Raw genomic sequence first — 25,795 nt, 5'->3', positions numbered from 1 at the left:
CTTCATGCTGTTAAGGATTCAGGTCACTCTTATCCCTTATCAGGATCCAGAAGCTAGGTATTGTCCTGCCTGAATCCTCCTGAGGTCTTCATGTCAAAGACACTTTTCTGACTCACTTTCTGCATGTGTGCAAGATGAGTCTTCTCACAGGTTGCTTCAGCTCTCCTTTGCAATGCTCCTACCTTGAGGGGGTTTGGAGATGGTGCTCTTTTTTTACAAAGTAATAATAAATGAATGAGGCCAATCCTTTGGTGGCCAGGAATGTGGTGCCCACTCCTAGTCGTCCTGAAAAAGCTGGAAGCACACATCCCTGACTTCTCAGGAGATTCAGCAGTCCATGAGCTATGTAGTCAGAGAGGATACAACAGAGCTTGTTTTCACCCTCCTTGAGGCCAGACCCGTGTGCATCAGAGAACACAAGGTTTGTGGGACTGGAAAAAGAGAGCAGCAGAGAATGTGAGTTCTCAACCTTGCAGCTCGGGTATTGACCTGGGAGAGCAGACATTAGGTTTTTGGTCCCTCTGAGGGTGCCTTTGTCCTTTTTTTGGTCTAGTGATCCACCCCAGTGGGCTGGAAATAATGACAAACCACAATAACAATAGCCAACTAAACAAAACAAGTATAAACAGAAACAACAACTGAGGCTGGGAAGAAAAATGGCCTATGGGGATATTATTTAGAAGAGACTTCAGACTTTGATTTCCCAGGCAGAAAAAGATGGCAAATCAGCCAATATGATTCCTCAGTTCTTGAGAAAGAGGCAAACCAAATTTTCCTAAAGCTTCCTGTAGTTGAAGTATTGAGCTTACTGTACTACTGTAAAAAGAGTAAGGAAGGAAAACAAGGTCAGTCCAAAAAGCAAGGCTGAAAACCTCATGACTCTGCACTGAACAGTTGAATATTTTTGAGCTGCTGCCTCACTGCGAGAATCCCCCTTGGCATCACATGCCTTTGCCCTGTCCCATGGGAAGGAGAATGCTCTCACAAGTTTCCTGAGCCCCATGAAGAAAGAAATATCACTCTGGGTGCAAAAATCGTTATGCACATAATTATGTCATGTCCTGTGTATTTACACAAGCACTGTACATAAAGAAAAAAGGAAGTTTGCCCCGGTTATACAATACAGTGTAGGGAGACTGGCAGAAAATAAACAATTTGTGCTGTTATTCTTCGTGCCAAGAAGAGAAGCGAACAGCAAGGAAGGAATTTCTGTCCAGGTTCATGGCTTCTTCCTCCTATACTGTTGCTTCTCCTGAGTCAAAAAATGAAAAGTCACACAAATGACAATAGAAAGAGACAGAAAACTGTGGAGAACAGACAAAAGCTGTCACACTTCCATGTTTCATTTCCCACGTTCTTGGTCTGAGCTCCTCTGCACACAGCTTCTTCCTCCACATTCCCTGCAGTTTGCCCTGTCTTCAAATGGGGCAATTGCTGCTGAACCTGAGCTGAGTGAGGTGCATGTTCTGGCTGGGAGCAGGAGCACAGGCAGGAAAAGCCAGGGTTGGTGCTCAGCTGGTGGCTGGGTTGGACCAACTTGGGCAGCCAGAGCTTTGGGAGCAGTGAAAAATATGAATTAACCATGAGACAGATGGGCAACAGAGATGGGGATATGCCGAGACCTGGAAAGAAAGTAAAGCTGAGATAGAAGAAATTCTGCTTTGACAAGCTACACCTGGAATTACATTCCAGGACACTGTCTGCTACCATGTGTGGAGGTTCTTCTGCAGAAATAAATCATTATTTTAGCTTGACCAATTGAAAAGTTTCTTTTCCGAATTAGCTTTTTTGCTGTAACGTAAATGCTCTTCCTTCTCTGCACAACTCTCACTGTCTCCAAAATTTTTTTGAAGTTGTAAAGTTAAAACCTACTCTTTGGAAACTGAATTTAATTGTGGCATTTTCCCTCAGTATGTATCTGTAGCAAGGAGAACAGACATTTACATTTCTCTGTTTAGAAGTTTTGTGAAGAAATGTAGAAGTATGTGTTTTCTCCTCCCCCTCCTGCTCCTCAGCTAACCCTGTGGAACTCACTGCCATGAATCAAAAGCATTTGCCAGGAGTCAGAATTATATTGAATATTCAAGTGAGCAAGCACACATACACACATGCCAATATATATTTGCATATATATTTATATATAAACAGTAACTATTTTTAAAAAGCACAGTACCAACATCAAATAAATCAAATAAATCTTTGAAACCACTGTAGATGGGACTTTGTAGATGGGACCTCTCTGCCTGGTCTGCCATGAGTTTCTACAATGGCCTGTATCAGCTCACATCCTAAATCCCCAACAACAAGCATTTGTGGGGGTGCTAGAAACACAGCAGATGACAACAACATAATGGTTTGTGGTAAAGGAGAAGAGGAATAAGTAAACACAAGCAAAGTATGCAAGTCACTCTATTAAAAGCATACCCATTGGACTGCTTCTCCTGCTTACAGCAGCCAAAAAGTTCCCTCTGCCTTCATACGCTTAAAGCGCCAGGATACATTATTCAGCACATGAGTAATTCACCACATTCTTCTGGATACTAGTCACCTTTGAGCTGGACTCTCTTTCACGAAGTTCAATGGCAAAACCATTATTGTGGTTACACAGCATGGCAGAGCCTTGTGGCACCTTACAGAACAAGGATCCTTGAGAAGTTCCCATGCAGTGAAGGCCATAGGACTGCCACATAGGTGGCACCTTACAGAGCTCATTACAAGGATCCTTGAGAAGATCCCCACGTAATGAAGGCCACAGGATCCCCATGTGGGCACAGAGGCACCTTGTTCACATCAGTTGTGCCTCAATTAATATAAAAACCACAGGAAGGAACTCAGCACCCAGTGAAGAGACAGCATGGCTTTCACATGATCACCGGAAAATCCAGTTTGCCAACTGGATTTTCCCTCTTCACGTGGAATGATAATTTGGGTGTTGAATGATAATTTGAGAGCTGGATCCGAGAGCTGCCTCAGTACCTCAGGGGACTCTGCCCAATTGCTTCCAATGACCAGGCAGGGGCTGTGGCAACGCAGCCTTTTCTGCCTGGTGTTGAGATCAGTTGTGCTATTCAACTGCTAATACAAGGATATAGCACTCACCAAGAAGGCACTTCTCTGCCTTCTGTTTTTTAATGTATTCTAGTGCATGAATCTGCTGTGTGCGTTTCTGTTTGTGTTAGGCTAAACGCTGCTGAAGTAGATGGACATAATTATGGCCTTTCATTCAAGATTAACACAGAGTCATTAAGCTGGTTTATGCAACCAGGTAGCTGAGCAAGAGAAATATTTAAAAGTAGTATGAAGCAATTTCAGAGGCCGAAACCATGCAATCAGTGGGCCCTCGTTGAGAATAGGCATGGGAAACATAGAAACTAGAACTGTCTTCGTTCACAGAAGACCAAAACAGCTCCTAAACCTGCTGCCCATCCAATCCCAAGCACGACGTGAGCTATTTGGGCTGAGTGAAGTGGCCAGGCTTGGCGCACTGAACGGCCTGGAACACTGCTGTTATTTACTTCACCCTGTGCTCAGGAAAATAAGCTCTGGTAACTCTCATTTACCATGACAGCACATGAGTGATTACTGAACACAGCGCCAACTTCCCCTCCTAGCAGAAAAACTCTGAAGAAATGCAGCACTTCTTCTAATTGCTGGATCGAAAAAGGATAATGCAGCAGTAATGCTTCATTGACTTTACTGATGACTATTCTACGTATTTTCAAAAAGGAGGAATTAGTTGGTGTATGGAAACACTTTTATGTGAAATCGGAAAGGCAAACTAAGAGAGAAAAAACAATCAAAGAAAAATCCAAGTTAGATTATAAGGAAATAACTGGGCCATACAAGAAAGGATTTAAGAGCCAGAGTTTGCAGGAATTTGAAAACTGGATTTTTAGTAAGTTGATGGTTAATATATCAATTTGAAACAGTAAACAAAATTTAAACTGAATTTTTCATTGGTTGTAAAACTGATTTCCTTTGGAAAGTTCCAGTATACCCATTTTCTTTAAGCCTGACATTAAGGATTAGGTGACAACTGCAACCTGAGATCTGTACGCACATCAACGTGAGTTTCTAAATCAAATGATACTTCTATCTTCCAATAAAAAACACTGAAAAGGAGATGTGGTTTTGGGAGTGGGGGGAGGAGAGGACATTGTGTAAGACTTCTTTGGGGCCCTCCTGTTTTTCTATGACATGAGAAGAAGTCTGGAGGAAGAAAGTAATTTTGGGCAACACTAAACGGCTGTAAACAGCTTACACCCATTTTGAAGGTTGGGGAGAGAACTCCTATACTTCTTGTATTCCTGCCATGAGCATTTTTCCTTTCCAGCTACTTGGCTGTGGATGGACTACCAGAATTATGTTCAGGCTACTGCACACTTCTGTTGAAGTCCTAGTGGCAGAGAAGCACCCTAAACTAATAATCTTTTCACATTTATTGTTTTAAAGAGGGCCGGACGCAGAAAGGCAAGGAACTTTCCAAAGAGACAATCCCTACTATGAAGAATAGACATTCTTAGCTTAATATAGCTGTGATTTCCAGCTCATCATACAAAAACACAAAACTTTAATTGTTAAGAGCTACAGAGAGCACACACACGCACATTAGGCACTTTGTTTTATTTTGCAAAAAAAAAAAGTCTTTTATATATAAACCATTTCATTCTCTCTCAAAACATTCTACAACTATACAGCTGTTTGCTCCAACATTTGCATAGGAAATACAACAATACAAAAATAAGGTAGGGGGGAGGCAAAAGAAGCAAAACAGCAACCAATTTATGCATGTGTTTCCACGTATAAACATTTGAAGCCTTACAAAATTATTTACATCATTTGTCAACTATTTACATTAAGAGCAACATTTCTAACTATAACAAACAAAACTATAATTTATCAAGTATATGTAAAATTGTCTTAAAAAAAAGTCTATCATATACCACAAATAAATAAAGACAAACAACAGTTTTAACAATGCTAGGTTTTCCTGTGAGACCCTTTTTTGGTATTTTGATTGTTTATTCTACCCTTTGGTTGACAGCTTAATATTACAGCTTGTGAATTACAGACACTTTTACTTGGTTTGTTACGTTTTCTCCTGTTGCCTGGCCAAATCCTGCACGGTCTAACCTCATCTTTGGCCCTTCACTTAATGTTTCAAGGCTGAACACTGTGGATCAAAGTCATTGTTAGCATAAAAGGGCACCACTTCACTGACTTCAGAGGAGTTTCAGCTACCTTTGTCAGCAGTTAATTTTCCCTGTGTGTATCCATTTGAACAGTGGATAAACTAAACTGCACTGTAATTTTAAATAACATTACTGTATCCTTTACCTTCTAGTAAATTACATGCAATATCCACATGAAAACAGATCATACTGGTGCTGAACCAGCTTAACATGTCCGTATATGAAAATTGCATCCTAAATCCTTCTTTTTAAAGTGATACTAAGTTTAGCTTATAGTAAGAGGTTTAACATTCTGTATACTGTAACTATCCCCCCCTCCCCGTTTAAGCTTCCAACATTTACTTTCCAGTTCACTTTAAATGTTTCACCCTTTTAAGCAATTTGAAAACAAAATCCTGCTTTGAATATTCAGTGCACACCATCTGAGTTAACAGGTACAAAACATCTGAATGTCTTGCTCATTTCTCTTAAGAGAAATGAAGCTAAGTTGGTACTGTTCTGAGAGGTATTTAAGTAACTTTTTGTGTAAATGTGCCGTTAACAAATGTAAAACAACTGATTTTTTTTCCAGATAATTCTTAGAAAACTTTTCTTTTTACCCTAAAAAGCTGATTTGCATATTTACAAAATCTTTGTCATAGCAAACATGCAACATACAGAACAAAATACTTTGTTCTATGGCTGTTTATGAATTTTTCTATGTATTTTATCTCCACAGAACGACTTAACATTTAAAAAAAAGCACAAGTACTAAACAAATCCAGTAAAACCCTGACAGATTACAATGCATGGCTTTTCCACTGTGTCCATTCATCTGCAGTCTCTCATTAATTTGTTTACTAAACACTGTCACAATAATGACAGTGCTTTGGTCAAAACACCTAGAGAGAAAAAAAAATATATGTGTAACGCTGCCATGTGTCAAGACATAATACTTGTAAAGAGATGAAACCTGCTGACTAAAGCCATATACACCCACGTGAGCAAACCAACGACTTGAACACTCTGGTATTGTGATACAGTGTTTTCCCTTTTTCTGCATAAATATACAAAATATACATTTTCCAGTTTTGAGATTTCTTTTAAATGGATGATCCATCCTCAAAAATTAAACTAATTTCGGTTGTAGGTTGAGAGTCATTAGGAAATTGCATAGATACAGAACAGCCTCGGCAACAAGCCTGGCTTTCAGTTCTGATGCCTCTTCATGTGCAGAGCCAGGTGATCGGAGCGAGAGAAGCTGCGGTTGCACACGGCGCACTGGAAGGGTTTGGCCCCGGTGTGCTTCCTGTAGTGGCGCGTCAATTCGTCTGAGCGCGCAAATCGCCAATCGCAGCCCTCCCACGTGCACTTGTACGGTTTTTCACCTGAAATCAGACAGAAGGAAGAGAAACATCAGCTGTGCATCTTCTGAAGAGAGCTGGCGTGAGGCTGACACGAGTAACACTGCTGTTCAATTTAAAGTAAACGACAACAGAAAAAAATCTCATGTTTCCTAATTCACAGGCATGTTCTGCGGGCCCCAAATGAACAGCCCCTTTGTTTATTCTGAACTTTCTGCTCAGCAATTCTGCAAATTAATACCTGGGTAAAATGGCATCAGGAAGAAAGAAGAAACTTTCAAACATAAGCTGGGCACTTATACAAATCAGGGACAGTTACGATAGAGAAATGATCAGAGGTTTAGAAAAAACCTGCGTGAGACTGAAATATGCTCCCTCACATTCGTCTCAGTATGAAAGGGAGTAGAGAGAGGAAAGCAGTCTCACATGACAACCTGGCCCAGTTTGTAACTTATGCTCGCACCTTTTAAAAAAGGATAAATTAAGTTTGAGTGAGCTTTTTTAAGAGAAGCCTGAAGTGGGAAGAAAGATTCCTATAAAGAATCTTTGTAGCGTATAGATTGGTTCAAGGTCTTCTGAAGCATGAACAAAGGTGCAGTGTATTACAAATACAACTGGGATAATATTTTCTAAAATGTCAGAGGCAATAAAATCCTGTGGTGCTCTGCTTTCAGCTAGCTATATATAGAAGAAAGCATCTAAAAGACCAAAGTCCTTGTTTTCAGAATTAAATGTCTACCATCAGGTAATCACACTGCAGACATAGCAAATGCTTGTTGTTTCCATCAGGCTGTACCAATGCAGAGGGAGCATGAAAACTTGCTATATTACAGAAACTCTGAATGCTACTTTGAAGTACCCTGCTAGCCTTGAATATGCTAGCTCAAGCACCCGAAATACATGCATTCATTCATTTTACAACTATAAACGGGGTCTTTGAAGCATGTCTATAATATATGGATTTGTTTGTTGAAATGGGAGAAGCGTGAAGCCACAAAGTCAAGATGACTTCTGTGTGAAGAGAACTTTACATGTTGGACATACACCTGCTCAGGAGCTGGCATGGACATGATGTCACCACACAAGCAAGCTTCATATAAATAAAGAAGCTAAGATTACCTATTTATAGGATATTGGTTGACGCTGGTTGACAAAAACACCTTTCAGATGGCACAGTCATTGCTATCTATATCCTTTATATCAATTTGATTCTGGCAAAGAGAGAAAGAAAGCCAAGTTTATCTGAGCTCTCAGCAGCAAAGTGGAGCAGAATCAGATGAAGACTTGAGCTTTCAAAAAACTCTTTTCACCATGACTTAAAGACCTTCTCCTTCTCCATCTGGTCCCAGACCTTTACTCTAACAGCTTCAATCCTACAGCTCTATGGAGCGACTCAATCTCCCCTGGGTTACTGTCACATTAGCAAGTAGAAAACAGTCAGAAGATAGTATCCTGCCATCTGTTTGTTCTGCAAAGAACACCATTTGAGAAACATCAAAACGTCTCTTCAGAGACTCTAAACTGTAATTTAAATGAAATTATGAAACATGTTTTGTCTGTGAGTTTCTACTGCTTCTTCTCAACTAAGCAGTAACTTTCCATCTACAGCTAAAAGTGAAGTCAGCTCTCTGCTTGCCATCGCAAAGTGATTTCATATCAGCAGCATGCTCACAACTAGAATGAGACTTCTACAAGATAAACTGACCAGCCAAACAAACCACCACCTCTTTGCATAAACAGCACAGGATTTACTGAAATTGCAGTGGATAATAACAAACCTTAAGAAAACAACAAATTTGGGGCCAGGAATCACCTCACAATTCAAGTTCAAAATTAACTGATACATGGTAAAATAGATCACAATTTGTTGAAAATTTCCATCACAGTTGAATTTACTCTTCCTGACACTGACTAAAGACTGGAATGACCTACAAAACGGGATTTTTTTTTTTGTTCCACGCAACATATACTGTAGATCAAAATACAGAGCTCATTCAAATTTAGTACATAAAGCTTTTCTAACATCAGAGAAGTCAGCTGAGATAACACAGTTAGTCTTCATAGCAGAATGACAGCAAAGGTCTCAGTGCAGGATCCTTTGTAGTATGTATGTCATCCTTCATGTATTTAAAGTCAGTCTTGCTTTAATTCACATGGAGGTCTGTAAAAGACTGCACTGCTGTTCCATAAGCGTAACATCAGAGAGACCTTCAGCGAATGTTTTAAATTTTGTTGCACAAAAGCATTACTCTTATATGTAAAGCACCTTAACTCAAAAACAATTCCCTTTTCTCTTTTTTCCTCTTTTCTTCCACATTGGCTTTAAGCTCATCTAATCAAATGTTTCCACCTGGTTTACAATTAATTTAACCTAAATCCAGAATAGTCTCAGTAAGATGACACTATTAAAAGCTTCTGACCAATCTTCAAAAACTGTCACTTAAAACTGTCATAAATTCCATCCTGTAATCCCCCTACCCTAACTGCCTTCAGAGAGCACAGAGATTTAGTCAGCTCTCTGTTTACTCCTGTCTTGTTTACCAATTTACAGATTAACATTGGGTATATGAGAAACGATAAAGAAGGTGGGGAAATAGCACTTATCAAACAGAAGACCTGGACCACCTAGAATAAAACACTAAATGGGAAACAAGAGACTAAAAGCACACTTCATAGACTTAGTGTAGAGGTGATATAAGGTATGTTGAAATTCACTGACACGCTACGTTGTATTACTGAAAAAGCAGTCCCAAAATTGTCCTAGTAAGTAGCACCTAGCCCTAAGACCAAACAAAAAAAACTGCTGTCCTCCCATTCTATCTTGTTTTTCATCTGTGACAACATGTTGTGTGAAGACTCCTGGCACATAAACCACCAGAAATCAGGACAGCAGCAAACCATGCCTCTTCTTGGACCCAACAGGTTCAAAGGCAATGACGAATTCCTACCTAGAAAACTCTGTAGCTTACCCCATTGCAGTGGTCACCTCATATATCAATGCTACTACAGTCAAGAAAGAGCCATGGGCATCTCGCTGTCATGTAGTGCAGCACCAGCACAAGCAGAGAAGCTGTGCTTGCTTCTCCTTCCTGGACAAGTGCTGCAGACCTGAGCTGAACTGAACAGAGCTTGAGGACGCACTCAGGGGAACAAGGGGGTGCCTTACTCAGATTGTTTTAACAGCGTTACTTTTATGTACTTGGAAATTAAAGCCAGAAGGTTGCTTTTAACCCCTGCTTTGGCTAACAGTGAGAACTGGAAAATTTATTTTTAGCGCCAATATAGAGGCCCAGATTATTCTGAATAAATCCTAGGGGTAAAATACTGAATATCTATGTTTGTAATGCTAGTTTCCGCTGGAAAGTTCTATTTAAGAACTGAACCAATTTCAAATGTTTTCCTTTTGGGCAAGAAGGAAGGGGGGCAAGAAAAAGAAGGTGGAGGTTATTTTCACTCCTTTAAAGATAGCAGAACAACTAGCTGCTAGTATTCTCTCTGTCAATCTATACACATGCTTTTTGTCACTGAGCAGAAATAAGAATTTGGTTTAAGCTCCTGTGGCAAGGAAAAAAAAAAAAGCCTCATGTTACATATTTTCTGAAGTGATTCTACGTTCTCTGTGCTGACTTAAAAGCTCTGAGAAATCTGAGTTTGAGAACTTATTTAAAAAAATAACAACACCACCACCACAGGTATACACAAAAAGGGACACTGAACCCTTTATAAACTATTTCCATTGGCTACATAGTAGTGTAAGATTTGTTTACTTTAATGATTGTGTGAAATACAGTAGCTGTAAAGTTTTAGAAATCCTTGGTTTTCCTCCAGCAATTTAGTATTTCTATAGGGTGTTAGACCAACGCCATTGGTCATTAAATACGAACGCAGTATAGCTCAGTTACTGGAACACGATCACTGTATCAAACAGATATTTCACTGTAAAAGCAAGAAAACAGCTAACTCCTCCACTTCAGGGGAGCTTCCACAGGATTTGTTAGAATGTCAACACTGTTCAGCTAAAACACCATGGAGGAAGCTGGTACCGATTTCCAGCCAAATAGCACACTCCAACCCTTTCTTCCCAAGCCAGAAATATTATACACAGCACTTCTGGGAAACAGAACTGCTTTCCTTTAAATTATACTTCAACAGGATAGGGATTTCATAAGTTTAATTGGACTTTTGCATAACCTCCTTCCAGTATCACTCATTTAAAATATTTTGCTAGGCTTATGCATCACAAAATATATTTTAAGTTCTTGAACTGCTAATATGTATCCATTCTCCAGTTTTAAAAATAAATTTGTAGAGCATGAGAAACAGGCTTGTACTTGAGCACTGAAATTTTAATCACCCATGTTTAGTTTGGAAGCTCTTTTACGGAATGTACCTAACAAGAGATAAGGGAGTTTAAAACCTGAAAGGAGACTATTTTTCTTCCAATGTGTTTGTCAATCCCCTAAAAATTAAAATAAATAATAATGCTCTAAGACTGCAAAAATGTCAGAAACATGTACACACACCTGCATATAACATGGCAACCTTACTAGCCACTTCAATAGCTAAACTACACCAATGTAGATCCTAAGGTTTGGGATCCTTATCAATATCTCACAGAAATTATCTGGACCTTTGAGTCAATGCTGACTCTTCTTTTAATTTATCTACAGGCTGTAGTAGTTTAAAAACAGACCAAGTGTTTTCCTAGCATTAATTCTATCTGCTGGCAGTGACTGTCATTGCCATACTCACATAGGAAAGGTACGGTGCCACCCATGAGGTGGGTGACGGTAACTCGGAGGACATCCTTTATCCTACAGTCCTTGTCCAAGAATCACAGAAAAATTTGAGTTGAAAAGGACATTTAAAGGCCATCTAGTCCAATTTCCCTTCAACAAGCAAGAACTTCCACACTGGTCAGGTTGCTCAGAGCCACATCCAGCCTAATCTTGAATGTCTCCAGGGACAGGGCATCCACCACCTCTCTGACAACCTGTTCCAGTGTTCCACTTCACCTTGTTGTAAATTACTTCTTTCTTATACACAGTCTGTATCAATCTATCAATCTTCTTTAATTTGAAACAATTTCCCCTTGTCCTATCACAACAGACCCTGCTAAGGAGTTTGTCCCTTGCTCTATTATAACACCCCTTTAGATACTGAAAGGCTGTGATCAGGTCTCCCTGCATCCTGAGAAGACTTCCTTATAAAATGCTGTTTGGGAAAAAGAATCACTCGAAACCTCTGTTAGCAATGAATTTTTCCATTAACAAGAAAGTAAACTTCCTTACTCCACTGAAGAAGCAGCTGTATAATTTTATTTCTGTACTTCACTACTAGAATGGCCTTCTTAAAATATAAAGTTATATAGAGTAAGGGTCAGGTTTTCAAACCTAGTCAACTACTTGAAGAGTACAGGAGACTGATCTAAGCACATGCAAATATGCATAAAGAAGCCTTCATCAAATGGAAATACATAGGAATGCCAGAAGCCTCCACGTCTGACAAATCACACATAATGACTCAAGTGAATTAAAAAGGGACAATTCCACCCAAGGTCCCACATTTCAAAGCTACTGCAGGACACAGGAGGGAAGAGTAGACCAGGTCGACGTGAATAAGCACTAGAGTTGGCTAGAAGATGAAACACTCTGTTCTCACTCTGCTGGGAAGCATTTTCACCTGATGCTGGAGTAGGGGGTGGGGAAAGGACCCCTTTGAAGTTCTGTGGAGAGGCATGCATGGCGTTCATGAGTCACTGACAGAGACAACACGTTTTTGCTCCCTTTGTGCCATATCTCTGTCTGGCATCTGCCTCTTCAGGAGCTAAAAGATGGACATGTCTGGCAACAGCAGAATGCCAGCCCCAGAAAGCCCAGACAACAGGTAATCCTAGCCCAAGCATAGCTGGCCTAGCTTCTGGGGCGAGACTCAGAATCAGCTGGAACACACAACATTTTCTTCCTGTAGAACTGCTTCCCCAGAGGCAAGTGCCCAGCCTTAAAAAACATTCAACTAGGTGTGATACCAAGGAGGGAGGAAGAACAGTTTTTCACTGGTATAAACACTGTGGTGCAGAAATTTTCACACTGTGTCCTGCTTTAAAACAGATTACTACAAAGGTTTCTGACATCTTTGCTTTTAAAAGTTTACATCTTAGAATCAGTTGTCTTAGATTCCTGATGTACTACAGTCTTCAAAAAGCTAAGTCTGCCCTTTTAGTTTGCCTGACTTTGCTCTAGGTTAAAGCATGACTGTTTTAAATGCCTGCCTCTTCCTGGCTAACTGGAATTGAAAGCAGTTGGTTGAGTATCCTACCCTCAATCGAAAGAAGTTTCTAGCTCTGAAAGTTTACCTAAACTTAGATCCCCATTCTATCATTAACTAAGCTGTCACTGTTAGAAACAGTCTTTTATTTGGGGTTTTTGTCTTTCTTTTTTAAGCAGTTTTTGTTGTTGTTCAGATAAAGAACAGAAAGCTGAAATTTCAAAATTAAAAAAAATATCCCTCAGCTGCTTAAAAGCTCTTTAGAGCATTGAAATTCTCTGTGTTGTCCAAGTCAGAGAGGGATTAGAAGGCTGAGAGCATACATAGAGGCAGAAGGAAATCCAGCTTATTTTTTGAGTGATGAAATAAATATAGTCCTTGAAATAAGCAGTCCCCCAGTGATACGAATACATAACACATGCTGTGCATTTAAAAATGTGATAGAAGTCTGTGTCTAGTATAGTAATGGCTATTGGGTGACCACTACTTAACAACAAAACAGGATTTTTAGGGGTTCTGTAACACAGTTGTTTTTCCTGGTACATCCCATCACTGATAAACCAAGAAGTATTACATCTCTTTCTAACAAAAGCATGAGGAGGAAAAAAAAGACAAGAGTTTGGTAAAGCAAAGAGGACAGTAAAAAAAAGAAGTTACGTATCACTCAGTTTCTGACTGCAGCCACACAAAGGCATTATCTTCTGAGAGCTCCCAGCAATGTCTGAAGCACTCTTATTTTTCTAAGTGTTGTCTTACGCAGTTCAAGGATTACTGGGGAATCTTGACTGGCCTGTGAAATGGTTTATTTTCTTTCTGGCATAACATTCTGTCTTAACAGAGGTGGTCTCTCCACAAGGAGATATGCAAACAGAGGAAAGGAATTTTTTAAAGTAGGTTTATAAGAAATCCATGCCATCTGGGGCGTATGGCCATGTCTACGGGTTCTGTGCTCTGCTGAAGAACGCATTTCCTCATCTACGGCTGTGGTGCAAGAACAGCTCTTTAGCTCTCACACCAATAACACTGGCTCTTGTGCAGCCAGATAAGAGGTGCTCTTAACGTGGAATTCATTAAACCTGCTGTAGACTTCCAGATTTCCATCTACTGTACGCACAAACAAGAATTGAAAGCAATACATTACAGCTATTTTAATTCAAAGCAAAGTGCTGTACACTTGCCAAAATCAAAGGTTTTAATATGTCCTTAATCAGACTTGTTAGAGATCACTGAATATAAATAATGCAGCCTGACAGAACGAGAATGCTGCTACCAAGATACTCAGACTAAACTAGGACATTACTTACATGTTTCTAATCTTTCACCAGTGGGAGGTTCAGGTCATCTAACAAACAACAAACAACGCTACTCAGAACATGTTCAGTGGAACCAGGAGTCAATTGTCCAAGTCAAGCTCAGAAATTAATTACAATAAGGAATGTCTACTCAAATAATGGAAAATTTTAATCACTGGCAATTGCTGTGAATCTTGGACTATAGTAGTGTATGTAGGGCGGTCTCAAAATGAACTATATTTAAATCCGGTCTCTTAGGTCAACAGTTTCCTTATCAGGAATCAAATATCCTGGAACTGAAGTTTAATCCTCTCAGGGAGCAATTGACAGAAACAACAGCGTTGTGTTTTTTTGTTTTTTTTTTTAAAGCTTTCATGCTTAAAGGGACTTTCTAGGCTTTTAATCAAAAAGAAAATGTTAGGCTTTTCTTTCAAGTATCTCAAATCTAACAGAAGTATCCCTCACCTGACACCTTGGAATTTAATTCCCGCATCCGAAAAACTGAGTGCCAGACACTGACGTGAATGGCCAGTAATACTTAATTAAAATTTAGGAATATATTGCTAAGACTTCGCCCAGAAAAACACAACGCATTCAAGCATGTCTCGTTTAGGTTATGACTACAGATAAAGAGCTGAATCAATTAATCCAAAGGTCTGCAATCATCCACAGAGTGTTTGAAAAATGCATTATTTTCCCTTAAACTGTGGTTTGCACAGGAAAATAATGTTCTTCCATTTCTCACACAGGCAACTAATGGATTTAGCAGAATTCATAAATAAAAGATACCAACATATTCTCCAGCAGTGTCTAGCAATATTGCACTTTAATGCACTTTGTCAACAATTTTATTTAACTCTCCTCCATTTTTCCTTATTCTCTCTTCCAATGATGGCATTTACTGACATCTCCTTAAAGAATAATCAGCACAACTGACTCACTCAACAGGTTAAAGAAACAGAATCTGTGCTTACTTAACAGCTATTTTCACGATCTAAAGGTTTTTTTCCTGGATAAAGTGTCGCTACAGACACAGAAAGCTGCTACCATGAGCAAGGCAGTCTTGAGCTTCAGTTCCCCACTTGTATAACACAAGCAAAATCCTTCACCTAATTCTCAGGACTGAGATCAGTATGTGTTTTTTGTGAGGTGCTTTTTTTTTGGTAGGGTCCACTGTCACTTGTACTCCCTTCTAAAGAATGGGTGTCCTGAGCTTCTGGGCGATTCTTTAAGGTACCACTGTTAACATGCATAGATCTACAGCTATAGTAAATTCAGAACACAAAGTCATAAGGACTGCTAATGTCTACTGCACACAACTGGTTCTAATTCTGGTGTATACAAACTAGTTCTGGATCTACTGAGGCAAAGATCTAAATGGAAGTAAAATGTTTAACACCTTGAGGAACCGCACAAGCTAGCAGCTGTCCCATGCCAATGCAGCATTTGAAATAACTAGGGCTGGTGGAAGTATTTTGAGTGCATCTCATTTAGAGAAATGCCATTTCTCTTGAGTTATCTCGGCTTCCACTTCCCATCACCAAATACAAACTAGATCTATAGATAGAGACGAAATAGTTATGCAGTTAATGTTAGAAACTATTAATGGCAAATCAACCATGTGATCAGAGAACATGCCTGTACGAAGCTTCTGTATACGGAAAACCAGTACGCAGCTGGAAAATGCCCTCAGTGCCTTGATGAGTTCAAAACAGTGACAGATTTTCCTCTAAAAAAGCATACAAAATTCTCAAGTGTGCGGCTGTTTGCAGAAATAATAGAAGAAACACCCTAGAGCCAGCAGCTCTGCTGTAGCATTACAGGTAGTGTATTCCAGGTGCCTGCATATTAAAGACTCAACTTCAAGTCCCAAATTTTTACATATAAAGAAACGTAACAGGTTTAAGTTTTACAAAACATGGTTCTAAAGGCTCATATGCATATATATAGATATATATATGAAGTATGTATCTACTCGTGTTACAGGAGAAATCTAATGAGGTTATCTACAATACGCAATGAATTGCTTCGCTCTGACATCTGGCACGTTTTTCTAGTTGGACACAGAACTGTTATGTCAGTGTCTTAAAGTAGTTTTCATGTTGGACAGCTTGCAATAAATGCATAACACCCTCTAATATATACACCAGTTGCACAATACAAGTTATGAAACTTGTTCCATGACTAACGGGTATAATCATTTTAAAAGAGAATCCCCGCTTCCAGAAGTAAAAAGAAAAAAAAAACACCTAATCTATTTTGACAAATGCTCCAACAGGTATTTCCATGTGATGAGTACTGTCCTACGCGTCTTGGAAATAACTAAGAGCAAGTTAAGATACCATTCTGAAGTGTTTAAGCTTTTCAAATGTACTGGACATCTGTTCCACAACTGCACAGAAATGGATACACAGTGCTGTGTTTCTCCACAGCAGCTGAATGTTTGTGTATATTCCAAATTTTGTGTTACCAGTTTATCAACAACAAAAACTTACTTCCTAATTTACAAACACTAAAGCAGTATCTAGAGGAAGGAAAGTGGATGCCTGCTCCAGCAGCTCAAACACAGATATTAACCTTGTTTCTCTGTGTGATTGTTGGAGAGAGTGAATATGGCGTCCAGCATAATTCCATTACGTACCAGCTTAAGCTATCTGACTTGCTGCAAGGTAAACATGCAAGAAACACGTAAGAAAAGAGAATGGCATTTTGCTCTTGCCCATTTCCTAGTGTTAGTTAAATGTAAAAGTCTGAGAGTGTGTTTGTATTTAATTTAAAAAAACAAAAAAACAAAAAACCAAAAAACTACAGCCTACATTCCACCTATTAAAAATAACATTTCCCTGAAGTTTGTTCTCAAAGAACATCTTTTAGACCTGGTGAAAGCCATTCAGAAGAAAAAGACTGCTAAACAAATACTTTGAAAAGGCTGAGATTTTCCAATATAAAAGGAAAACCATAAGGTCTGTCTTGACTTTTACTGGCAGACAAACTTTGCTGCAGGCTCTTTTATTTTAAGATGACAGATTGCTAAGAAGGGCGGGGGCTGGTTGGGATGAGAGAGAGACTGCAGCCAATTTTGAAAGGTATTGTTAAGAAACTAAGAATAAGGAGAAAACAACTTCAGTGGTCCATGATTACTAAAGAACGGGTTTAGCCAGATAAACAGGTCTGCTATCCCTGAAGGGATTTGAAAGAATATCACACACAACTTTATTAAAATGGATTACGTGACAATTACTTCAGACTTTGAAGGTAAAAGCTTCACAAGAGTCTTAAAAATAATAATAAATTAAAGCCAAGGCTCAGTAACACTGCATGAATGCATAGTTCTAGGGGACTAGGTGCACGCAAAGTGGACTGATACACAAAGAAACGCCTCCGTGAAGTTTAGCACCAAGCCTCCCTCTTTTGAGGCAAAGTAGAGAGATCTCCCTGCACTCCTGAGGGAGCCCCGAGGGCCCCCAGCGTAACTGCCATTTCCCTGAGATCGCTTCCATTCATGTTAACCTTCAGTTGATTGATTTATGTGGTATCAGTACGTCAGAGATCCTGCTCGTAAATCGACACGTTTCAGCTGTATCTTAAGCGAAGAGATTACAATCTGTACTGGAAATCTTCAAGTATTAAATGAATATTCAAGAGAGCTAACTAATCCAAACTCTGAAATAATGCAGGTAACAGGATATGGACTCGCATTCTTGCATGTTAGCGCTTCAGACAGTTTATCCCTTCATTCACCTCCCCAGAAGACCCTTTGTATTCTAGGCTTGCTTAAATTCACTAGATTTTTATCTCCAACATTCTTGTTTCCATGAATACATCAGCTTCTCTGACCTCTGCACATTAATCCACATTTCTAAGGTCAAACATCTATAGCTAGAAAAGTGAAGGTAACAATAAACATTAGTGATCCTATGCAGTACGTATTAGGGGTGTATATATTTCTGTGCGCACAAACATTAACTTCATAAACCCTAAAGCTATTACCACTCAGGATAAAAAAAAAAAAAAAAAGAAAACAAAACACCACACTGATTTTAAAAAGGGAAAGTAGTATTTAGTGATGCCCAAGTAACTCATTTTTTTGGAGTAGAACATTACTTTTATCTTCTTCCTAGTTACTGTATAATAGCAAGTGACATTTAAAACTGAGACTCAACTGCTGGCTAAATTGCACGGACACCACTTACAGGTTATTTATTAAAGACCAATAATATTATTCTGTCTGACATTATTCAGGTTTACAGTCTCAGAAAAATATTCTTATTAATCTAGTCAGTAATGAGTGACCATACGTACAAAAATACCAAAGTGTTCTTGTTTAGTCTATTATGAAATTAAAGCAGTAGAGTTGCTTAGAACTTTTTTTTATTTTTTATTTTTTTTAAACTGTGAGTGCAACACAGATAACTCTTTCATTTATCAAAACAAAATTTCCATAGTAACATTTAGCCTGGAGATACTCAATTTCTTACGATAATCTAACAATCCATTCAGAACAGCTGAAAACACAGCCTTGTTTCCACAGAGACAGCAAAGCATTTTGCTGGATCACAGCTCACGCTAAATTTTGTTTTGACTTTTGATTTAAACTTAGGTGAAAACTCATTACTTGAGCAGCACAACCTTAGTGCTGGCAGCCTGCTTCAATAAGCAAACTACTTGAAGTGCATTGATGTTCGCAGGTAAGAGTTCAAGCTCACACTCCATTTTAAAAACACAGGAAGTAGCCCCCTTCCTTTTTTTTTTTTTTTTTTTAACTTTTTATTTTGGCAAATAAATAAGTAATTGTATTTTACTGTAAAGTAAAAATTGTCTTCTTACTGTAGCACAACTAGTTTTGTATTAAGATCCCAGAAGTGTCCTAATAGCTCTAAGTGTGCTGTTGGGGAGCTCAGCATTCCTCCCCCTGCCTCCTTTGTCTACACAAGTCCATCCTTAGGAGCAATCCCTATGAAGTTCTGGGTTTTGAAGGCTTGGCTCCTGTGTGCATGAATAAGCAAAGCTTTGTCCTGAGCCTGTCTTGGTGTAGGCCCACGAGCTGTAATTGTGTCAGTATCTGCACACAGAATTCGATCAGTGTGTAAAAACAGATGTTACACACTAACATTCTGCACTTCCATTTCCTCCATTCTAATGTCTTCCACTGGTAGAAAAAAAAAGAACTGTAGAACTGTTTGTCTCAGAAAACAAACAAACAAAAACATGCACGATATGGAAATGGAGATGACGAGAATTTTCAAAGCATTTTGGAAAAAAGAAGTTTAAATAACTCTGAACAGGTCAAAGAGAAGGCTCAAAATAGAAAAATTCTATTTATGTAGATAAATCTTCAAATTCGTAATATTTATTCTGCTGAATTCATTATTCATAAGAAGATTTTCTGGGGGGAAAAGTAGTATTTCCATCTGTTTTATTCTTAACAGTTTTGAGTTTTGCATTGTAAAAGGCTGAACACTGCATTTAGAATTAAAAAAAAAAAAAAAAAAAAGCTTTTCTTCTCACAGACTAAACCTGAAATTTTTCTTAAGTGCCAGTCTGATCCCGTACCACTGTACAAAAATGGGGAGAAGATGGCGGATCAAACACTTTTGCCTTTTCAGAGATATAAGCCATTAATGAGCAAGAGACAATGAGAGCGAGTACATACCCGTGTGAGTTCTCAGGTGCGCTTTTAAGTGAGAAGACTTTGTATACACTTTTGTGCAGCCTAAAACAAAATAAGGGAGAGAAATGCTTCAGTAGGGAGAACAGGAACACTCTACATTATGCTTAAACTTCCTCATTCAGTGCTGAGGTACTATCTGGAAGCATTTAAGTTTACTACCTTCTGGCACGATAACCATTTAGAAGTATAATTTAATACAGAAAGTTCCTAGGGAGACACTGCTTTACATAGAAAAAAAATATATGTTTCTGGGAGACTTACTTCCTTCTAATGTAGTATAAAACAATAGCTGCTAAAATCTACATGGCTCCATAAATCTTGAAGTCTACTTACAAACTTGTTTTTAAATTCCTAAAGCCAGTTCACCTAGGATTCTATCTCACTTCTCCATTTTATGCATTTATCACGTTGATCAGGTGATATACCACTGTGAGTTATAATTATAAAGAGAGAACCAAGAGCTGTGACTTTCTCAGTGTGCACAGAGTGGTGTAAGCATCCTGTACCTGGGATCACATATTACTGGAAGGAATAGCTTAAAGAGTGAGGTTCTTCTTTCAGCGCAACATATATTCCCTCTGAGCCTACCCTCTTATGTGAAACTTTTAAAGGTAATTTTAATTGCTTTATCCAAGCAGATGAATTCCTTATTTGTATCAAGGGAGGTACAGCCATTGGCTCAACTGCCAGCAGATGAAGCAAGTCTTACAGGATCAAACTGAGCTTCTGCTCCATCACAGGTATTAGAGAAGTTAGGGCACGAGCTGGACACCCACACAGACTCTAATTAGAGACGGACATCTAGCTAATTTTATTTTTTTTTCCCCCCAATAAAGACAGAGCACAACTTTTTTAAACACAGTAAAGTAAGGTCAGAAGTTTGACTGTAAAAATGACATGCAGAAAATGACAGGCACTATTTAAAGAATGTAAGTACACACCACACAGAATAAGACGCTGGAGAAATTCCACTTCAACAAGAAATTATTTGATTCTAAATATAGTAAAGAAAATAACTTATGCCTAGTGTATGACTATTCACACTTTCTTATTCCCAGAGGTGCGGTCGCCATGCTGCTTACCAGGGTAGTCACAGTAGTGGATGCGTCTTTTCTCCAAATCTGGGTTACTTCTTCTGTTGTATCTGACTGGCTGTATGTTCTGGGGAGTTATTGGCAGAGTTGCAGGTAAATTCGGGTTGTGAATTGCCAGCTTGGAAGCTATAGTGGCAGCGTATGATGGAGGAGGGGTTAAATTCTGTAGTATCTCTGCTTGTCTATCCGGACTGCCAGGCTCTGAGCTGGGGGGAGAGGGGGGGAAGTAGGTGGCCTGCTGCTGAAGAAATTGGTTTGGCATTGTATAGGAGCATGGGGGAATGCCCTGGAACTGTTTCATTGCAGTCTGTGGGACAGCTGGGGAGAGGGTGTTGAGGCCTGACATGGCCGACGGCATGGAGACACTGCTAAGGGAGTCCATGACGGCCGCCTGAGGGGCTGCACTGGGCATGTCAAGGTCCGGCGAGCTCAGGAGTTGGTAAAGCTGGCCCTGCTGGGGCGTGACAGAGAGGTGGACATCAGGGGTCGGGAGCTCCTGCTTGATGAAAATGTTGTTCACATCAGGGGTCTGATGAGAGCTGAAAATGCTGGTGAACTCGGGGAGGGCCTGAGTAGGGGCAGGGGCAGTAGTTTCACTCTGGTGACTGAAGATGGTGACGGGCTCGGTCTTGATGTGGGGGACGCAGGGCCGCTGGGATTTGTACAGGCCGGTTCTCAGGTGGCTGATGTCAGGGAGGAAGACGTTCATGTTGATGCTGTAAGGCAAGCCTTCGCTGTCGGTGAAGAACTGGTCTACGACTGAGGCACTATCTCTTCTGTACTTCTTATGCTCAGAGATGACTGGGACGGGAGGAAGCTGAGGTGCCAGATATTTCTCCATTTCACATCTTGTCTGCAAAAACAAAACGTACGATAGCCCACATGACTTGCTGCGAAACAAGGTGGCACGTGCACAGCTTGAGTTGGGAAACAGAAAACAGCCGCTCTACGGCCAACTGTGAGCTACCTATGGAGGGAGATACCAACGCCACTGAGAACGGGAAGGCAAAACAAAGGCAAGCACAGCTCACACAGAGAAATGCCGAGACCAATCGCGTGCCTCAGCCCATGGCAAGCTTTCATCTTGTGTCTATAAGACAACCCCGCACGGGGAAATGACAGGCCCCGGCCTAATCTACAGATCTCGCCTTCGGAATTTGCTGTCGAACAAGGTCGCTGCCGATCGGTTTCACTCACTCCGCTTTGAAATGCGAACTCTGGGAAGTCACATCCCCAGACAGCCGTTTGAGCTAACACTTCAAACGATGTTTATACGTGCCTGATTCCTGCGCTTCCAGGGTTTTTCATGCTTAGAAGAAAGGTGTTCGATTAGAAGTACAACACCGTAGTGTAAAGGTATAAGTAACACCGAATAAAAAAAAGACTGGTCGGCGACTTTCGCTCACCCTTTTTACAAAGCGTCTCACTAAGACTTCAGAAATCTGCACAGCGGTGAATAGCAGATAAACATGCCCCAGCTCTGCCCGGGTCCCGGGAACTCTGTAATTACGGGGATCGCTGCCCCGGTGCAGTGGTGCCGGGGAATCCGTGGGCGGCAGCGCCTGACCCCGCACACTCATCGGCCAGGCATGTGCCGAGCAACACCAGTGGGCAAACGCGGCATTCCCCCTCGCCCCGTCAGGGCTCATTCCAGACCCGGCGAGCACCCGAGAAGAGAAAGCGGCTGATAAACAGCCTGCCCTGCTTTAAGTGGCTTTCAGGACGTTTCTTCAAAGCCCACCAGTAAACAACACAAACAAACAGAGACACATTCCCTCGCTTTGATCTGCGTCTGCCCTAAACACGCCCGGCTGCTTTCTGCCTCCCCCCACTTACAACGGGACGCTTTGAAGCCGGGACCGCTCCTCTCGGAGGGGCACGGCGCGGGTCGGAGGGCGGCCGGCAGGCAGCTGTCCGCAGCGGAGCCGATCCCGAGCAGCGTTCCGGGACGGACAGAAAGTCCCGGGAAGTCCCCGCCGCCCCCACACCAACCCCCCCCCCCCGCTCCCCGAACATGACTCTCCGCGTGGGCGAGGAGGACAGGCGGCCGCTCTAATTCTGCCACCGGGCAAGTGCACGGGCGGCAGCCGGAGCTCTCAGCTGCCCCCGGCCCGGACCCGCGGCGCGGCCCCACCCCGTCCCGCCCGCTCCTACCTGCACCATTTCCTCGCCCTGCAGGGCCGCGCCGCCGCCCCCTCCGCCGCCCCCCGGGTGCTGGTGCTGCTGCGGCGGCTGTTGCTGCTGCTTCAGGTCCTCTCCGGGGAAGACAGGCGCTTCCCTGGCCCCCAGCACGGGCTTGAGCTGCGCGAACACCGGCTCCTCGGGCATGGGAGCCAGGCGAGCGCTCATGGTCAGCACCCGAGTGGCCATGGGCAGGGCACTGCGGTGCGGCACGGGCGGGCTGCCCGCCCCGGCGCTGGGCTCTGCCCGCGGGCTGCTGCGCTGGGCTGGGCGGCGGCTGCTCGGCTCTCACTATAGCCACGAGCCCCGGCCCGGCCGCGCATCCACTCGGGCGTCGTCAGTGCCTCCGCCTGTACCTGGCGGCTGGTGTCTATCGCGGACACGCGCCCGCCTCTATTTCACCCACCCCACCCCCTGCACCCCACCCAGCCCTGCGAAGGGGCGGCCCTGAGGCTGCCCGGCCCACGGGGCGCACGGCGGGCTGCGCGGCGGGCTCCTCCCCGCGGCGTGCCGGGGCGGCGGCGCTGGAACTCTGGCGACGGAGCGGCCCTCGTCCGGCCCCGCGCGCGCTTCGGACCGCTCGCAGCCGCGCGGCTCTCCCGGCTGCCACCTTCCAATAGGTTTTTAAAGCCGTTCACTCACGGCTTTTTTTTTTTTTTTTTGTCCCGGAGGCAACTCGCAGTCGCAACCCGCTGCCCGTCCCCGCGCGGACGGAAGGAAGAAGGGGCGAAAAGGAGACGGGCACGGCCGCTGCTATCCCCTCTTTCCCTCTACTGACGCGGCGGGCGGGAAACGGGGACCGAGCTGAGGCGGCGCGCCGCGCTCCGCCGTGAGGGGCGGGCACAGCTCCTCGTGGTGAGGGAGCCCGAGTTCGGGCGGCGTTAACACCTGTGCACATGCGGATGCCCCTCGTGTATCCCTCCTGTAGCCCAGCGGGGCTCCAGGCTGCCGTTGTGAAGTGAGGAGTTCGCTCTGTGACAGCTTTAAAGAAGCGGAGCTACCAACTGTGCTGTCCGGGGCTGTGTTTCTCCAAGAACCGCAGCGCGAAATGGGACTGGGCAGCGTCTGGTGCGTGCATTCAGCAGCAGCGTTCAGACGCTTGTGCAGATCAGACTTTAATTATATGCTTTGCCTCCATCTGATTAAATGGGTAATAAACAAACCATTTCAAAACTGGGTTTTTTTTGTTTGTTTGTTTTGTTTTGTTTCCCTTTGTGCTGTGTATGTCTATTTACACATGGCCTGCTCGGGAGAATGCTTTGCTGCTCCATCAGAGTGGTACTACAGATGTGTATACACATCTCCAGAAGCAGCTTTCAGTGTTGGTAATTTTTCTAAAAGGCTGCAGTTGGGGCTGAGCTGCAGGTAAACATGCAGCCCCACCACCTCCTGTTGTGCTCATGGCGTCCCGCTCTTACAGCCTTTTCTCAAGCGGCAGTCGGTGGAAGATTACTAAAGAGCAAGCAATTGTGAAGAGTCAATTTTTATTTTAGCATTTCTTCTGTCACTAACAATTAGTGACAGTATGTAAAAGGCAGTCAGATCGCTTCTGACTTCCTGCTCAGGTTTGCTGATTGAGCTACGGAGTGCTGCACTATGTAGTTCAGAGATAGTGCACACGAAAGCCTTGGGTTGGTGCAAAATACCCTGTTTTTGGAGTTCTCACCATTACTAGAGTTTATACCTCTTTCAAAAATAGATTTTCTTTACAATGTGAAAGCCAGAAATAAACTGTCAACTGATACGATTCCTAAATGGAAACAATGTCTTGCTCAGAGTTAATTAGTAGAAAAAAAAATATGAATTTGCTGGTATAATTATTTCAGAATATCTCTGTTTCTTCACTAATTTTGCAGACAGTTACAAGTGAATTTACACTTCACCAGACAAATTTGTAGTTGAAAACCCAAGTAGGGTCTTGCAACCCCAGCTTGGATATGTTGTGTAAGTGAGAATTTCAGCCGAGCGTTCGGGGGTTATTGTAAAGAGATCCTTCCCCTGCAATGCAGTTCTATGAACATCTCACAGCAGGGGACTCGAGAGCTCAAGTCACTGTCCCGCAGAGTGAAAAAAATGGGAAATAAAAAGCGGAATGGGATCGCTACAGGTGGGTTTGTGAGAGATACCTTCCACTGTGCTAAGGCACTAATGAGAAGCGCTTGCCCTGTGCTGGAAAGCGCATTGCCAGGTTTAATGGAAAAGGGTTAAACTTTCTGAAACTATGTAAATGCTCCAGGTTCTGGGCGGGCAAAGATCCAGACATTCTCGGTAAATGTAGGCTTGATTGCTTTGAACTCCCTTGTTCTTTGCATTCCTCTTCGCTTAGTAGTGCTGTACCCATTAGGGAAGACGGGAGAAAACAAGAACAAATGTCAAGTCCTCATTGAGGCGGTTGGAACCTGGCAGTGGTAGAGCCCAGTGCTGCCTGGTGTGAGAGAGCAGCTGGGGCAGAGGAGCAGGGGTTGCCAGATGGGATGGAGATGGGTTCCGCTTTTAATAAGTTCTCAGCTACATGAGGTGTGCCTGTAGGGGCACCCCTGTGTCTCTCTGTCCTTGTGAGGAGAAGGACCAGCATTTATGGGGACCTGTACCTCACATCGAGGCAGGAGAGGAATGGAAGGACATGGGTGGGTTGTTTCATAATGACGAGGTGAGGGAGACCTGAGGACATCAGCAGGCTTTAAGCCTCACAAAGATTTCTGATAATGATTACAGGAGCTTTTTAGCACGCTCAGAGGCTGATTTTGAGCCAGCA

General features: G+C 42.1%; 1 protein-coding gene across 1 annotated transcript; it reads right to left on the bottom strand.

Annotated features, from left to right (window-relative positions):
- Positions 1-6,380: 6,380 nt before the first annotated feature.
- Positions 6,381-23,229, bottom strand: KLF5 (KLF transcription factor 5; the record flags this gene model as incomplete). Its single annotated transcript, XM_079542859.1, has 4 exons — positions 6,381-6,559; positions 19,748-19,807; positions 20,848-21,712; positions 23,014-23,229. 4 exons carry the CDS (start codon positions 23,227-23,229, stop codon positions 6,381-6,383), a joined length of 1,320 nt encoding a protein of 439 aa, XP_079398985.1.
- Positions 23,230-25,795: the final 2,566 nt, after the last annotated feature.

The sequence above is a fragment of the Tetrao urogallus genome (genome assembly GCF_951394365.1).
Source record: "Tetrao urogallus genome assembly, chromosome: 1".
Taxonomy (NCBI): Eukaryota; Metazoa; Chordata; class Aves; order Galliformes; family Phasianidae; genus Tetrao; species Tetrao urogallus.
Note: the sequence above shows the minus strand (reverse complement) of the source record. Positions and strands in the feature narration are given on the sequence as shown.